At 45.4% G+C, this 19,035-nt stretch overlaps 1 protein-coding gene across 1 annotated transcript in view; it reads right to left on the reverse strand.

The window, feature by feature from the left end:
- Positions 1 to 19,035, reverse strand: part of LOC140731911 (protein CASP-like) — a 725,429-nt gene that overhangs the window by 57,804 nt on the left and 648,590 nt on the right. Inside the window, exon 16 of the mRNA XM_073053890.1 lies at positions 7,092 to 7,155. Within this exon, the coding sequence (XP_072909991.1) occupies positions 7,092 to 7,155 (64 nt within the window). The remainder of the gene's footprint in view (positions 1 to 7,091; positions 7,156 to 19,035) is intronic.

Below are 19,035 nucleotides of genomic sequence, written 5' to 3' on the forward strand. Positions count from 1 at the left end.
ATCTGCAGATGCTGGAAATTCAAACAAAAATTTTACAGCATATGTGGCCACCTTATTAGAAACTCCCTTCACCTAATAAAGTGACCACTGACTGTATGTTTGAGGTCCTCTGCTCCTGCAGCACTTCAAGGTGACATGTTGTATGATCAGAGATACTCTTCTGCACACCACTGTTGTAATGTGTGGTTATCTGAGTTACTGATGCTTTTCTGTCAACTTGAATAAGTCTGCGATGAGAGGAGAATGAACCATTCTACTCTGATTTCTCTCATTAACAAGGTATTTTAACATAGCAGTTAGCATGACGACATTACAGCTCAGGTTGTTCTGGAGTCGAGTTCAATTTCAGTGTTGTTCTGCAAGGAGTCTCTGTACTATGTGATGCACGGGTTTTCCCAGCTGCTCCAGTTTCCTCCCACTGTCTAAAGATGTACTGGATAGGTTGACTGGTCTTTGTAAACTGTCCCGTGATTGGATTAGGGTCAATCAGGTTTGTAGGCTTGCTGGGCCGATGTGGCTCAAAGGGCCAGAACAGCCTGCTCTGTGCTGGATCACTAAATAAACAAAATGAACTGCCACTCACTGGACAATTTTTGTATCTCGCACCATTCTCAGTAAACTCTAGAGACTGAAAATCCCAGGAAATCAGCAGATTCTGAGATACTCAAACCATCTCTTCTGGCACCAACAAACATTCCACAGTCAAAGTCATGTAGATCACATTTCTTTTCCATTTTGATGTTTGGTCTGAACAATTGAAGCTCTTGACCATGTATGCTACTTTTATGCACTGAGTTGCTGGTACATGGTGTGCTTTTAAAATATTTGCATTAACGTATTTGTACCTAATAAAGTCGCCACCGAGTATATGTCAGTGATAATAATCCTCCCTTTCCAAGTAAACGGAAACCCTGTGCCTCAAGCAACCTTCCAATCATTGATGTAAGGCTCACTGGTCTGTGGCTTGTACCCTTATCTCTACCGCTCCTTTTGAGCAAGGGGACACCATTTGTTATCCTCCAGTCTTCTGGTATCTCAGTCCAAGCTAACCAAAATGCAAAAATCTCTATCCAAGCTCCATCAATCTTTTCCTTTACTTTTCTTAGCATCCTAGGATAGATTCCGTCTGCCCCTGAACATTTATTTACCTAATATACTTGTCACAAGGCGCAGCCCCTGAGGCGCCACAGACCTGTGTCCGCTGGAAGTTCCGGATCAGTGACTTGTCCAAGATATCCTTCACTGGGCTCCAAGTATATTCTTCTGGCCATACCCCTCCCAGTCCACAAGGTACTGGACCTTACCACGTGCCCAGCCAGATGCCAGGAGGTGCTGCACAAGTATAGACAAGGGAACCATCTACCAGGTGGGGAGGAGGGGGAAGTGGAGTGACCAGGGCCAGGGGAGAGGTAGTAACTGGCTTAAGCTGAGAAACATGGAATACTGGGTGGATTTTCAGTGGTGCTGGTAGACACAATCTATAGACACCTTGTAGACAGCCTTTTCCACTACAAATGGTCCCACGAGGTGCGGTGCCAATTTCCGGTTCTTGACTTTCAGGGGAAGATTCCTTGATGCCAGCCAGACCGCCTCCCCTGGATTGAAAGGCCTTCCCTGTCGACGGAGCCGATCAGCTGCTGGGAATGCTGATTCTGGATGCGCAGCAGAGAAGCCCTGGCTCGTCTCCAGCTGCGCTCGTAGCGCTGGATCAGCTGTTCGGCAGCAGGAACTCCTACAGCGATCTCCTGATCAGGGAAGAGCGGGGGCTGGAATCCCTTCTGACATTCAAAGGGAGACATATTGGTGGTTATTGTGGGCGATCTCTGCTCAAACCAACTGGGAGCTCCAGGATGTGGGGTTGGAAGAGGCAAAAACAGTGCAGGGTTGTCTCCAACTCCTGGTTCACTCTCTCGGTCTGGCCGTAGACCGGGGGTGGAAGCCAGATGAGAGGCTGTCCGTGGCTCCTACAAGACAGCAGAAAGCCTTCCACAAGTCGGAAATGAACTGTGGTCCACAATCAGCCACTATGTTTTGAGGAAAGCCATGGAGCCTGAACACATGTTGAACCATGAGTGTGGCAGTCTCAGGAGCCGATGGGAGCTTGGGGAGGGTTATTAAGTGGAAAATCAATCCACAATGACCAAAATGGTGGTGCTTCCATTGGACGGGGGCAGACCTGTAATGAAATCTACTGAGAGGTGGGACCAGGGGCACAGGCAGTGGACATAACAGACCCACAGGACCCTGGCGTGATGTCTTGTTCCGAGTGCAGGTGGGACAGGCAGATACAAAGTCGTGGATTCCTGGGACATAGATGGCCACCAAAATTGTCTCTTCATAAACTCCTGAGTCCATTGAATTCTCAAATGTCCAGCCAGACAGGAGAAGTGACCTCCCCCCCCCCCCCCCCCCCCCCCATTCCAACACTTTGGAATGCACTGCAGCAGGGGCAAACAGCCTGTTGGGAGGTCCCCCATCCGAACCTGATCTGATTGTTGGGCGGCCCTCACCTCTGCCAGCGCAGTGATACACGAGCGAGGAAGAATGGGCTCTGGATCTATATTGTCCTCAGATCCATTGAACTGCCGGGAGAAAGCGTCGGCCTCAGTATTCTTGCTGCCGGGACAATAAATGAGGACAAAATTGAACCGTGTGAAGAACAGAGCCCACAGGGCTCAACGGAAGTTGAGTTTCTTAGTATCCTGAATACAGGAGAGGTTCTTGTGATCTGTCCAGACCAAGTCCGGATGCTCTGCCCCCTCCAGCCAGTGTCGCCATTCCTCCAGGGCCTTCTTGACAGCTAGAAGCTCCCGGTTCCCAACATTGTAATTCCTCTCGGCCGGAGTCAAGCGATGGGAAAGAAAGGCACAAGGGTGCAGCCAGCTATCCACAGACGAGCGCTGAGAGATGACAGCTCCAATGCCGACATCAGAAACATCCACCTCGACAATGAATGGCAGCAGCGGGGCAGTGGTGAAACGTTGCGTGGAGAACGTTCGGTCGGCATCGTCCGTCCAATGGAATCCTGCCGAGGTCTTCTTAGTGAGTTCATTAACTGGAGACACGATAGAGCCAAAATTCCGGATGAAACGGCGATAAAAGTTCACAAACCCCATGAAGCCCCGTACCTGTTTGACTGTAGACGGTTTGGGCAGTCTGCCTGAACTTTACTGGGGTCTATTTGAACACTAGATGGGGCAAATATATAGCCCAGAAACGACACCTAGTCTTTATGGAATTCAGATTTTTCAGGCTTGGCGTCCAGGTCGTTTTTGAGAAGGCATCTGAGTATTCTCTGGACATGCTCCTGATCAGAGCGGGAACAGATAAGGATGTCATCTAAATACACAAACACAAACTGGTTCAACATGTCCCTGAGCACATCATTAAGCAAGGCCTGGAATCTAGTGGGGGCATTGGCCAGACCAAATGTATCACCAGATATTCATAGTAGCCATTAGAGGTCATGAAAGCCGTTTTCCACTTATCCCGTTCTCTTATGTGAATCAGATTGTAGGCACAGTGACGTTGTTCAGGGGCCGATAATCGATGCAGGGACGGAGCTTGCCAGTTTTCTTGTTCACAAAAAAGAAGCCTGCTCCTGCCAGCGAGGTTGATGGACGGCTCAATGCCTCCTTATTGTCTTCCTCCATGGCCACCATTTCAGGACGAGAGAGGGAAAAGAGGCAGCCTGGGGTGGACCAGCGCCAGGTAGGAGGTCTATGGCACAGTCGTACGGCCGGTGTGGTGGCCCTTCTTCTACTGAAAACCTCAGGAGATCCGCATATTCAGCCAGAATCCCAGACAGGTCTCATCCTTAGCTGACACAGGAGGGGATTCATGGAATGGAGCTTGAACTGAACTCAAACAGGTAGACAGGCACTCTTGGAGTACCTTCAGAGACCAATCGATCCGTGGGTTATGTCGGGATAACCAGTGGCAGTTCAGGTGAATTAACCAGATAGAAAGATATTTCTTCATGATGGTTGCCTTCGAGCACCAGTTGGAGGGGTTGGGTGGCAAGGTGGGTCTTGCCAGTTCCCAGAAATCGATTGTCCAGCGCCTTGACATTGATATTTTCTCTTAATTCCTGAGTTGAAACTCCCCATCTTTGAGTGAGAGAGATGTGCATGAGATTCCCGGCTGCATCTGAGTCGATAATGGCTTGTTCACGGGTCTAAGACCTCCATGACATGGAAGCTGCGAGTATTGGGGGAGCTGACTAAAGAGAGAACCGACCCGTCAGGATTCCCCTCCCTGCTGATGGGGATTCTCTTTTACTGGACACTTGGAACATGCCGCCTGCCAGTAGAGGCAGGAACCGGTTCTCCGGCGCTGCTCTCGTTCCTCCTGAGTCAGGCGCATGCGCCCCACTTGCATAGGCTCCTCCGTGTCCGTGGGCTGGGTGCTGAGTGGTGAGGGAGGGGGAGAAGGCGAGAAAAGACAGTGATCAAGTGGTGCACAGGAAGTTTGAAACATTCTTTCCCTGCGCCACTCAGTCGTCAACTTGAATGGTCAGATTAATCAAGTCATCCAGACTATCCTGCTCGTCCTGGATGGCGATCTCATGCTGGACCCCTGCATTCAGTCCACGCTGGAAGACAGTGATGAGAACTCTCTCATTCCAACCCGTCTCTACTCCAAGGGTACAAAACTTAACTGCATAGGTTCTCACCGTTCCTCTGTCTTGGTGCAGGTCCAAGAGTCAGTGGGCAGCCTCTTGACCCCGTACTGGAAGATCAAAAACCTTCCTTAACTCTGCCATGAAATGTTGAAACGACTGGGCTGTGGGGTATTCTTACTCCCGTAAAGCGTTGAACAGGCTCTGTGGAGGTCCATCAAGAAGATTGATCATGTACGCCAGTTTTCATGCATCATCACCAAAATGACCAGGCTGGGCTTAGAATGTCAGCTCGCATTGGGTAAAAAAAATTCCTGCAGCCATCCAGATCTCCAGAATCTTGTACGGACGCAGGGGTCCGAACGCAGGAGTCAGCTCTGGTCCGGGTGTGAGAGCGGGCGCATTAGTATTACAGATTGTTGGGGCAGCAGAAAAGGAGGGCCTGCGAGATGCTGGGAGCAGGACTGAGGCAGCCTAAGGCTGCTGAATTGCATTGGCAAGAACATTAATGGCTGTCAGCTGATGCTGACTGTTCACAGTAAGTTTGTGGATGGTGGCTGTGAGTACGGAAATCGCAGACACCCAAGTCTGATTGTCTGCGGTGAGCTGTTGAACAGTTGCGGCCTGGGACGATACCTGTTCCTCCAAGTGAGACTGGGCTTGTCGGCACGAGATTATCTGCCTCATTGCCTCCGTAACTTCACTGAGAACAGATTCCATTGCCTGTAGTTTGTCTCCCACCTGACCAATGAATCTCACAGCCAAGATCAGCTGCTCTCTTTCTGCTGGGTCTATCTTTGTGCGTTCGAGACTTGCTGTCACCAGGATCGGATATGGCCCAAGTGCGGAGTGAGAGACACTGAAGTGGATCGATAGTTCACAAAACTTTAATGCGAACAGTGTTAAAGGGAAAAGAAAACAATAAACCCTAGGCCAAACAGGACCATTAACTAAAACTCTCAAATGGAAAACAAAGCCTACACTGTGGCTAAAAAGAACATCTAATTATTAAACGAATACTGCTAGTCTTCAGAGTCAGTCCAATTTCTCAGGCAAGGCTGAGGCAAAACAAAAGTGAATCGTTGCTGTGCTCTGTCCAAGTCTCGACAAGCACTACAACGACAAGGATGGAGTTAAATAATATCATGATTAAATAAAAATTAGTTGACACGTGCAAATTCACAAGCGTAATTGCTGTATTTATTGCGCTGCCGAATCCGTGGTTGTGACAGTTCCCTTGTATTTCTAGCACTTCCTACTGCTTAATACCAATGTACTCCAGAATATCCACTATGATCACTGAGAGGACCTATTGCTTTCCTAGTCACCCCTCTTCTCATACACTTACAAGAGGTTTCAGGATTCCCCTTAATCAGATTTGCCAAGTTCCTTTTTTTGCTTTGCTAACTTCTTTTACTCCTATCCTTTATAAAGGTGACTCATTTAATACCTATACTTCCTTTCTCTGATCAAACATTCAGTATCTTTTACCAACCTGGGTTCCCAAAACATACCACCTTTGGCCTTTGACCTAACAGGGACATGCTAACTCTGAACACTTACCATCTTCCACCTGTCGGGAATTGCAGCTGCTCCTGATCTATGTCTGCCAGGTCCTGCATACATTACTGAAATCTACTTTCCCTACTTTAAGACATATCTCAAGGACCACCCTTGTTTTCTTCCATAACTACCTTAAAGCTTACAAAACTCTGTTTGCTCAGATTAATACAGCACCAAAATCTCTCAAAAACCTGCTTAATTGACACCAGTTAACACCTAAAAGATGTTCTGTGATACTTTGCCAAAGCATGTTCAACAGCTCCTCCCAAATACATCATTTCTGCCTCCTTTAAGTTAATTGGGAAACACTCTCCAAACCCTTTTATCTTCCCAGGAAAGATAAAATACACAATTTCCTCTTCTCCTATCATGGGTGCCAGTGGTCCTGCCCTTTGGAACTATCTTATTAAGGCTTCCATCTCACATCTCTACCTTTTCCTGGAATATCTAACTAATGTGTCTGGGTGCTCAAGGCAGAGACTCTAATGTTTAAGTAGATGGATGAACATTTGACACTTATCCCACCCCAGATTCAGGTAAATAGGGTGGGACAAATGTGTACTTTATGGTTGGAATGCACAGTGTGGACTGAAGAGCTGTGTGACTCTGTCTAAAGCATCTTGGGCAAGTGCATACAATCGGCTATTGGTACCATAACATCTTGTGGAAAGGAAAGTCACAATAATCAAGTACTTATTTTTACAAGAAATCAATCAAACAAGAGCCTTTGATTCAGCTGATGAGTTAGTTTGGCACAACATGTTGGCCAAAGAACATCTTCCTGTTCTATGTTCTACGAATGCTGAACCTATCCTAAATTCGCTATGGCTTATCTATCAGAATCCTCCCTCAGATCAATCAGATGACGTGAACATTGACTGTAACAGGCTTGTTGGTGTGTTCTTACCGAAGAGAGCTGTTGCTTCTTTGATAGGCTCTGGGATCTTCTCCATGTTGCCTATATCTGCTCCCTGATGGCAAGGACAAAACACAAATTGGTAAGACACTGATGAGTTACTATTATTTGCTCAGTTATAGGAAGAAAAAGAACTTATGGAAAAAAGCACAAGTTTGGAGGCTATTGTCAGATGGAATGGTCAAAAGCTGATTAAGTCCCCGAGGGAGAGGTGAGATGGAGGAGGAAAGGGGTTTTCAGGAATATGACAAATTTGTGAAATAGGAAGAAGGTCTTCTCACTGGAAGAATGAAACAGAGAGATAAGAACCCTCTTCATACAACTGATGAAGAAATCTTACTGTAGAGGGTTAATGGACAGAGGATGACAATGGGCTACAGCATCTCAATCCTGACCAATGGACGTCATTACCAGGAGATGGGACTTACAATTCTCTGCTGGGGTCAGGCTGTTCAATATTGGACAGCAACACACACAAAACGCTGGAGGAACGCGGCAGGCCAGGCAGCATCGATAGGAAGAAGCATTGTCGACGTTGCGGGCCGAGACCCTTTGTCAGGTGAAGGGTCTCAGCCTGAAACGTCGACAGTGCTTCTTCCTATCGATGCTGCCTGGCCTGCTGCATTCTTCCAGCGTTTTGTGTGTGTTGCTTGAATTTCCAGCATCTGCACATTTCCTTGTGTTTGCAATATTGGACAGGACTGGATTGGAAAAAACAGCATTTCAGGATGTAAACTGAATACATTTCTCTGACATTAAATGTATCCTTGAAACCTTTGACTGGGTCTTCCTGGACATAGGCTGCCCCAGGTTAACCACCAACTGGGTGGAAGTGATGCTGTGTCTGAGCTGTAGTCCTGCGTTTCCCCAGGCTACATTCTTGGTGAAGTCCTAATGGCTATAGAGAGTGCAGAGAAGATTTACAAGGATGTTGCCTAGATTGGAGAATAGGTTGAGTGAACTTGGCCTTTTCTCCTTCGAGTGACAGAGGATGAAAGGTGACCTGATAGAAGTGTGTAAGATAATGAGAGGCACTGATCGTGTGGATAGCTAGAGGCTTTTCCCCAGGGATGAAATGGCTAACATAAGGGAGCATAGTTTTCAGATAGCAGGTACAGGGGGAATGTCAGAGGTAGGTTTTTCACACAGAGAGTGGTGGGTGCGTGGAATGCACTGCCAGTGAAGGTGGTAGAGGCAGATACAATAGGGTCTTTTAAGAGACTCTTAGATAGGTACATGGAGCTATGTGGTAGGGAAATTCTAGGCAGCTTCTAGAGTAGGTTACATGGTTGGCACAACATCGTGGGCCAAAGGACCTGTAATGTGCTGTAGATTTCTATGTTCTATTTTATTATAGAAATAAAATAAAAGATTAATTGATGTCACATTTAATCACTAAAATTAACAATGGATATTTAAAAGGTAAAACAATTGAACTTTCACTGAGATGTGATGCCCATCCTTCCAACACAAGGCTAAGCAATACACACTCTCCTCTAGGATAGCTCCTTGGAATTCCTCATTTTCACCAAATTCACACTCACGTGTCATGCTGCACGATTGATTTCATTTAGTTCCTCTTTCTCACTTTACCCTATGTTCCCCAACATTCCTGAGAGGATACAAGGGACTATGCAGATGCTGAAAATCCCGAACAACACACACAAAATGCTTTAGAAACTCAGCAGGTCAGGCAACATCTAGGGAGCTTGCCCATAGATTCCTACAGGGTAAAACATTAGGTAGAAGAGGTGATGAACACAGCATACTGTATACTTATCTTCATTAGCTAGGACACAAAATATAAAAGCATGGAGGTCATATTACAGCTTAATAAATCATTGGTTAGTTAAGCATTGTAAACTGCTTTTACATCATTGGGGGAATATGCTACAACTTTAATTGAGTATTTTAATATATATTTTTTGTAATTTATTTGTTATTGAAGTTCATCATTAAACAAACATTTCCATAAGATGTATTTCAGACATTGTACATATATATCATATAGTCATATATGCCACAAATCTCCACAAAGTATTTATCTGAAATATACAACTAGAAAAGAGAGGAAAGAAAGAACAAGTGAAAGGAGAAAACTATGTACAAATAGGGAGTGATTGTTTTTTTACAACATATTCATTAATTTATGAGGATAAAATCAGTCCTATGAGGTGTTATGTAGTTAAACCATTTTTCCCAGTATGAATCAAACTGTTCCAACTTATGATTAACAGATGCTGTTATTTTCTCCATTTTGTAAATATCCATTGTAAATTCCATCCATGTATTTAAGGTTGGGCTCTCCTGTGATAACCATTTCCTAGGAAGAGTCTTTTTACCAGACACCAGCAGTATATTCATTAAATATTTATCTCTTTTCAACCATTCTTGAGGTATATACCCAAAATATACAGTCTTACTTTCTAAGGGTATTTCACATTTGAAGATGTCTTGTAGGGCATTGTGTATCCCACTCCAATAGTCTCTGATAACGCGGCATTCCCAGAAAATATGATAATGGCTTGCATTTTGATTTCCACAATTTCTCCAGCAAACAGGGTTACAATCATAATGGGATTTTTGAGAGGGTGTAACAAAATATCTTATCAAGTTTTTCCATCCGAACTCCCTCCATTTCTGTGAACTGGTACACTTCCATTGATACTTCCATATTATTGTCCATTCTTCCTCAGATATAATTATCCCTCCTTCCTTCTCCCATTTTGTTTTAATGTATGAAGTTGAATGTGTTTTAAGATTTGACAAACCCTTATGCATGCTTGAAATGATTCTACTACCATTATCTGAATTATATGCTTTTCTAAATAGCTCTATCAAACATGTACTTGCCATGGTTACATTTTTAACTGTGCTACTAACATATTGTCACATCTGTAAATACGGATAAAAGCCTTGTTTTTCTAATGTGTTTTTCTTTAAGCATTTCAAAACTGAACAGCGTTCCTTCTTTCATTATATTGCAAAGAACTGTTATTGCTTTAGCTGTCCAGTTCTTAAATCTAACATCCAGTTTATTCAGCGTAAAATCCGAGTCATATGCACACCATTTAAGAATTGCATTATCTCCCTCTAGTTTATATCCTTTTATAATAGTTTTCCATATTTTAAGAGTCCATTTCACCCATGGGTTATCATCAGCCAAACTTGCCTGTATGGGGATGGGAAGTATCCCCTCCTCAATGTTTTTCCATTGAGCATCATATGCACCAACATATCACAGCTCTCAACTGTGCTGCAAAATAATAATCTCTAAAAGAGGGTAGGCCCCATCCCCCCTTTTCTTTGGCTAATTGCAAAGTTTTGAGACGAACTCTAGGCCTTTTACCTTGCCAAATATATCTTAATAACATTGTATTCCATTCATTGAATTGATTTTGATTAATCTCTATCGGTAGGGTCTGAGTCAGGGCAGTATATTCATTTTAATAGATTCAATCCTTGAACTGAGGATTTTATCTCCCTTAATTTTTTATATATAGGCTGATAATTGCATTCTGATAATTTTGCCAAATCTTTTGGCATAATGATGCCCAAATATTTAGAAGACTCTGTTTGCCATGCCCAGGGATATCTACTTTCAATTTCTCTTGGTGGGCTATAGTAATATGAAAGTAACTGAGTTTTATCTATGTTGATCTTGTATCCTGATAATTGACCATATTGTTCAAAGGATTGCATCAATTTAGGTAAAGAGTATGTTGGTTGCCCAAGATAGATCAAAATGTCATCCGCGTAACAGGCTCTGTCACTTTAATAGTAATTCCCCTGATCTCTTCATTTTGTCTGATGTACTGAGCTAATGGTTCCAGATATAATTCGAAGAGTAGTGGTGACCATGCACAGCCCTGTCTTGTGCGCCTTTCTAGGGTAAAACTATTTGATAAATATCCATTGATTTTAATCCTAGCAGTAGGGTGGTCATCTTGTGCCTGTATAGTTTTAATAATTGTGTAATGGAAACCAAATGTATGTCAAACTCTGTAAAGAAAATTCCAATTAACCGAATCAAATGCCTTTTCAGCGTCCACACTTACCACTATTGCTTCGATTTTATTTTTTTGTATATGGTCCATAATGTGAAGTGTCCTTCATATATTGTCTTGTGTTTGGCGTTGTTGTATAAAACCTGTCTGATCGTTATGTATCAGTATGGGTAGAAACTCTACTAAATGTTTGGCCATGATGGAGGTAAATAATCTATAATCTACATTAAGAACGGATGTTGATCTAAATGTCCCACATTCCATTTTATCCTTGCATTCTTTTGGTATAGCTGAGATTATCGCTTCCTTCAAGCTGAGTGGCATTTGTGCCTTTTTTAGAGCCCAGTTCAGAGTGGGAAGTAAGACAGGAATTAACACATTTTTAAATTCTTTGTACCACTCTCCTGTATATCCATCTGATCTAATTTAAGTCTATTATAACCATATAACAATTACAGCACGGAAACAGGCCATCTCGGCCCTTCTAGTCCGTGCCGAACTATTAATTGCAGCTTTTAGTTCAACTTCAGTTATGTCAGCAGTCATCGTTCTATTTTGTTCTTTGCCTAAAGTGGGTAACGCTAGAGAAATCAGGAAGGTGTCAATTTGGGTTATGCTTCTCCCTGGAACTTTGGAATATAGAGTTTTGTAAAACACTTCAAAAGCTTCTTGAATTTCACTTAGCTTTTTTTTGTATTGAAGTTCATCATCAAACAAACATTATTTTTAAATCATTTTTGTTCTTGGATCCCTAATCCTATGAATTGTATTTTCTGCTACCTTTTTTTCCCCAGTTTCCATGATAACATTTTCAGACTTAGATCCACTTTCATAATGTCTCTGTTTCAGAAACATTATATTTTTCCTGATTTCTTGCGTAGCCAAACTATTAATTTCATTCCTAATTTTTTAAATTTCCCCTAATGTATCCTGTGCCAAATTCAATTTGTGTTTTTTCTCTAGTTCCTTCAGCCTATTTTGTAATTCCTCTAATGTTTTATTCCTTATTTTTTCTGATATGAAGATATTGTTATAATTTTCCTCTTAAGACAGCCTTCAGGGTATCCCATAGAATGGGAGGTGAAACCTCTCCATTATCATTGAACTCTAAGTAAAGGCCAATTTATTTTTTAATTTGTTCCTTAAAGTAGGGATCATTGAGTAGACTTGAATTTAGTTTCCAAATGGTATTCTTTGGTTGTAGGTCAAAAACAACAGATAAATATATGGTCTATTACATCTATCGTCCCAATTCCACAGGTGTTTATTTTGTCTTTGTCTTTTCCAAATGTTATGAAATAGTCTATTCTTGTATATACAGAATAGGGGGCAGAATAATGAGTGTAATCCTCTCTGTCGGGGAAAAGGTCCCTCCATACATCAATTAGACCAACATCCTCAAAAAGTGTATTAACTTCCTTATGTAAGGATTTTGTTTCATAGGTTTTTCTATTGGAAGAGTCTAACTTTGGTTGTAATTGTAAATTTAAATCTCCCCCACATATCAGGAGACCTTCTGTTTCCGTTACCATAATATCAGTAATTTTCTGAAAGAAACTGGTATCACTTCCCGGGGGTGCGTATATATTCAATAGAGTAACTGAATTTCCGTCTATATCCCCCCTTAACAGAATATATCTGCCCTCCTTATCTCCCATTTCAAATACTTTTTAAAAATTAAGCTTGCATAGATAAGAATAGCAACTCCTCTCCTATGTCCTGATTTATATGAGGAGAAAAACAAATTACGTTAGGACAAGTGACGGAAGTGTATGTAGGGGAACACTTTGGTTCCAGTGATCATAACGTCATTAGTTTCAACCTGATCATGGATAAAGATAGATCTGGTCCTCGGGTTGAAGTTCTAAACTGGAAAAAGGCCAAATTTGAAGAAATGAGAAAGGATCTAAAAAGCGTAGATTGGGACAAGTTGTTCTCTGGCAAGGATGTGATTGGTATGTGGGAGGACTTCAAAGGAGAAATTTTGAGAGTGCAGAGTTTGTATGTTCCTGTCAGAGTTAAAGGCAAAATGAATAAGAATAAGGAACCTTGGTTCTCGAGGGATATTGGAACTCTGATTAAGAAGAAGTGAGAGATGTGTAACATGTATAGGCAACAGGGAGGAAATAAGATGCTTGAGGAGTATAAAAAGAGTAAGAAAGTACTTAAGAAAGAAATCAGGAGGGCTAAAAGAAGACATGAGGTTGTTTTGGCAGTCAGGGTGAAGGATAATCTCAAGAGCTTCTACAGGTATGTTAAGAGCAAAAGGATAGTGAGGGATAAAATTGGTCCTCTTGAAGATCAGAGTGGTCGGCTACGTATGGAACCAAAAGAAATGGGAGAGATATTGAATGGGTTTTTTGCATCTGTATTTACTAAGGAAACTGGAATGGAGTCTATGGAAACAAGGCAAACAAGTAGGGACGTCATGGAACTTATACAGATTAAAGAGGAGGAGGTGCTTGCTGTCTTGAGGCAAATCAGAGTAGATAATTCCCTCGGACCTTGAAGGAGACTAGTGTTGAAATTGCAGGGGCCCTGGCAGAAATATTTAAAATGTAGATATCTACGGGTCAGGTGCCGGAGGATTGGAGGATAGCTCATGTAGTTCCGTTGTTTAAAAAAGACACAAAAAGTAAGCCAGGAAATTATAGGCTGGTAAGTTTGACATCGGTAGTAGGTAAATTATTGGAAGGAATACTAAGAGATTGGAACTACAAGTATTTGGATAGACAGGGACTTATTAGAAAAAGTCAGCATGGCTTTGTGCGTGGTAGGTCATGGTTAACCAATCTATTAGAGTTTTTCGAGGAAGTTACCAGGAAAGTGGATGAAGGGAAGGCAGTGGATGTTGTATACATGGACTTCAGTAAGGCCTTTGACAAGGTCCCGCATGGGAGGTTAGTTAGGAAGATTCAGTCGCTAGGTATACATGGAGAGGTAGTAAATTGGATTAGACATTGGCTCAATGGAAGAAGCCAGAGAGTGATAGTGGAGGATTGCTACTCTGAGTGGAGGCCTGTGACTAGTGGTGTGCCACAGGAATCGGTGCTGGATCCATTGTTATTTGTCATCTATATCAATGATCTGGATGATAATGTGGCAAATTGGATCAGCAAATTTGCTGATGATACAAAGATTGGAGGTGTAGTGGATAGTGAGGAAGGCTTTCAAAGCCTGTAGAGGGATTCGGACCAGTTGGAGGAATGGGCTGAAAAATGGCAGATGGAGTTTAATGCGGACAAGTGTGAGGTATTGCACTTTGGAAGGTCAAACCAAGGCAGAACATACAAGGTAAATGGTAGGACACTGATGAGTGCAGTAGAACAGAGGGATCTGGGAGTACAGATACATAATTCCCTAAAAGTGGCGTCACAAGTAAATAGGGTCGTAAAGAGAGCTTTTGGTACATTGGCCTTTATAAATCAAAGTATTGAGTATAAGAGTTGGAATGTGAGGTTGTATAAGACATTGGTGAGACCAAATTTGGAGTATTGTGTGCAGATTTGGTCACCTAATTACAGGAAGGATATTAATAAGGTTGAAAGAGTGCAGAGAAGGTTTACAAGGAGGTTGCTGGGACTTGAGAAACTGAGTTACGGAGAAAGGTTGAATAGGTTAGGACTTTATTCCCTGCAGCGTAGGAGAATGAGGGGTGATTTGATAGAAGTGTATAAAATTATGATGGGTATAGATAGAATGAATGCAAGCAGGCTTTTTCCACTGAGGCCGGGGAGAAAAAAAACCAGAGGTCATGGGTTAAGGGTGAAGGGGGAAAAGTTTAAAGGGAACATTGGGGGGGCTTCTTCACACAGAGAGTGGTGGGAGTGTGGAATAAGTTGCCAGATGAAGTGGTGAATGCGGGCTCACTTTTGACATTTAAGTAAAACTTATATGGATGAGAGAGGTTTGGAGGGATATGGCCCAGGTGCAGGTCAGTGGGTCTAGGCAGAAAAATGGTTCCGCACAGCCAAGATGGGCCAAAAGGCCTGTTTCTGTGCTGTAATGTTCTATGGTTCTATGGATTGGATTTAACAGCCCATTGACATTAAAAGAAATGAGTTTTACTTTGTCCTTAGCCATGTGTATTTATCTGTCAATATATCATTGAAATTAGCAGAATAAAACTTAATCGATCTACTCCCTGAACAAATAAGAACCACGAAACACGAATAAAAAGGCAACGAAGGTGTGATTCCAAGGCTGAGGTCTCTAGTAGATGACCCTGGGTTGAGCTAGAGAAAACCTCTAGCTGTGCGGGATAGCCCCTCCAACCTGTGATTTGAATGCCCCCATTTCAGTACCGATAAATGTAAGTGAACAAATTTATGTCCGTTACACAGAAAAGATTTCCCTGTGTACTCCTCCCATATATACATTCTCATTTAGGTGAGGAAAAAGGAGTGAATGAATGAATAAAAAAAAAATAATTGAGTAATATAAAATCCACATTATAAGTATTTCTTGTGATAGGTATAGCACCGTCTATTTTTGCTTCCATTCAGCTTATCAACATTTTTAAAGTTAGCGAAACTTTATGGCTTTTCTGGAGGGGGTGAGGGCTGTCTTTGGAATATACTTCTGAGAATTTTAATATCTTAAAGCATTGATCAAGTAGTCAGCGGAAAAGAATACTCCAGAAGACCACATGACTGCACTGCACACTGAGCATTTGGATCATCATCCACCCAACCATCACACTGAGCCCCTGGACCATCACTCACCCACCACACTGAGCCCCTGGACCATCACTCATCACACTGAGCCCCTGGACCATCACTCACTCACCACACTGAGCCCCTGGACCATCATTCACCCACCACACTGAGCCCCTGGACCATCACTCATCACACTGAGCCCCTGGACCATCACTCACTCACCACACTGAGCCCCTGGACCATCATTCACCCACCACACTGAGCCCCTGGACCATCACTCACCACACTGAGCCCCTGGACCATCACTCACCAAACTGAGCCCCTGGACCATCATTCACTCACCACACTGAGCCCCTGGACCATCACTCACTCACCACACTCAGCACCTGGACCATCACTCACCACACTGAGCCCCTGGACCATCACTCACCCACCACACTGAGCCCCTGGAACATCACTCACCACACTGAACCCCTGGACCATCACTCACCACACTGAGCCCCTGGACCATCACTCACCCACCACACTGAGCCCCTGTACCATCACTCATCACACTGAGCCCCTGGACCATCACTCACTCACCACACTGAGCCCCTGGACAATCATTCACCCACCACACTGAGCCCCTGGACCATCACTCACCACACTGAGCCCCTGGAGCATCATTCACTCACCACACTGAGCCCCTGGACCATCACTCACTCACCACACTGAGCCCCTGGACCATCACTCACCACACTGAGCCCCTGGACCATCACTCAACCACCACACTGAGCCCCTGGACCATCACCCACTACACTGAGCCCCTGGACCATCACTCACCACACTGAGCCCCTGGACCATCATTCACCCACCACACTGAGCCCCTGGACCATCAGTCACCACACTGAGCCCCTGGACCATCACTCACCCACCACACTGAGCCCCTGGACCATCACTCACTCACCACACTGAGCCCCATGACCATCACTCACCCACCACACTGAGCACCTGAACCATCACTCACCCACCACACTGAGCCCCATGACCATCACTCACCCACCACACTGAGCCCCTGGACCATCACTCACCCACCACACTGAGTCCCTGGACCATCACTCACCCGCCACACTGACCCCCTGGACCATCACTCACCACACTGAGTCCCTGGACCATCACTCACCCACCACACTGAGTCCCTGGACCATCACTCACTCACCACACTGAGCCCCATGACCATCACTCACCCACCACACTGAGCCCCTGGACCATCACTCACCCACAACACTGAGTCCCTGGACCATCACACACCACACTGATTCCCTGGACCATCACTCACACACCACACTGAGCCCCTGGACCATCACTCACCCACCACACTGAGTCCCTGGACCATCACTCACCCACCACACTGAGTCCCTGGACCATCACTCACTCACCACACTGAGTCCCTGGACCATCACTCACCCACCACACTGAGCCCCTGGACCATCACTCACCACACTGAGCCCCTGGACCATCACTCACCCACCACACTGAGCCCCTGGACCATCACTCACTCACCACACTGAGCCCCTGGACCATCACTCACTCACCACACTGAGCCCCTGGACCATCACTCACCCACCACACTGAGCCTCTGGACCATCACTCACCCACCACACTGAGTCCCATGACCATCACTCACCCACCACACTGAGTCCCTGGACCATCACTCACCCACCACACTGAGCCCCTGGACCATCATTCACCCACCACACTGAGTCCCTGGACCATCACTCACCCACCACACTGAGCCCTTGGACCATCACTCACCCACCACACTGAGCCCCTGGACCATCACTCACGAACCACACTGAGCCCCTGGACCATCACTCACCCACCACACTGAGCCCCTGGACCATCACTCACCCACCACACTGAGCCCTTGGACCATCACTCACCCACCACACTGAGACCCTGGACCATCACACACCCACCACACTGAGTCCCTGGACCATCACTCACCAACCACACTGAGTCCCTGGACCATCACCCACCCACCACACTGAGCCCTTGGACCATCACTCACCCACCACACTGAGTCCCTTGACCATCACTCACCCACCACACTGAGCCCCTGGACCATCACTCACCCACCACACTGAGTCCCTGGACCATCACACACCACACTGAGTCCCTGGACCATCACCCACCCACCACACTGAGTCCCTGGACCATCACTCACCAACCACACTGAGTCACTGGACCATCACCCACCCACCACACTGAGCCCTTGGACCATCACTCACCCACCACACTAAGCCCCTGGACCATCACTCACCCACCACACTGAGCCCCTTGACCATCACTCACCCACAACACTGAGTCCCTGGACCATCACACACCACACTGAGTCCCTGGACCATCACTCACCCACCACACTGAGCCCCTGGACCATCACTCACCCACCACACTGAGTCCCTGGACCATCACTCACCCACCACACTGAGTCCCTGGACCATCACTCATTCACTACACTGAGTCCCAGGACCATCACTCACCCACCACACTGAGCCCCTGGACCATCACTCACCACACTGAGCCCCTGGACCATCACTCACCACACTGAGCCCCTGGACCATCACTCACCCAGCACACTGAGCCCCTGGACCATCACCCACCACACTGAGCCCCTGGACCATCACTCACCCACCACACTGAGTCCCTGGACCATCACTCACCAACCACACTGAGTCCCTGGACCATCACTCACCCACCACACTGAGCCCTTGGACCATCACTCACTCACCACACTGAGCCCCTGGACCATCACTCACCCACCACACTGAGCCCCATGACCATCACTCACCCACCACACTGAGCCCCTGGACCATCACTCACCCACCACACTGAGCCCTTGGACCATCACTCACTCACCACACTGAGCCCTTGGAGCATCACTCACTCACCACACTGAGCCCCATGACCATCACTCACTCACCACACTGAGCCCCATGACCATCACTCACCCACCACACTGAGCCCCTGGACCATCACTCACCCACCACACTGAGCCCCTGGACCATCACTCACCCACCACACTGAGCCCCTGGACCATCACTCACTCACCACACTGAGCCCCATGACCATCACTCACCCACCACACTGAGCCCCTGGACCATCACTCACCAACCACACTGAGTCCCTGGACCATCACTCACTCACCACACTGAGCCCCATGACCATCACTCACCCACCACACTGAGCCCCTGGACCATCACTCACCCACCACACTGAGCCCCTGGACCA

This window comes from Hemitrygon akajei, chromosome 8 (genome assembly GCF_048418815.1).
Source record: "Hemitrygon akajei chromosome 8, sHemAka1.3, whole genome shotgun sequence".
NCBI classification, from domain to species: domain Eukaryota; kingdom Metazoa; phylum Chordata; class Chondrichthyes; order Myliobatiformes; family Dasyatidae; genus Hemitrygon; species Hemitrygon akajei.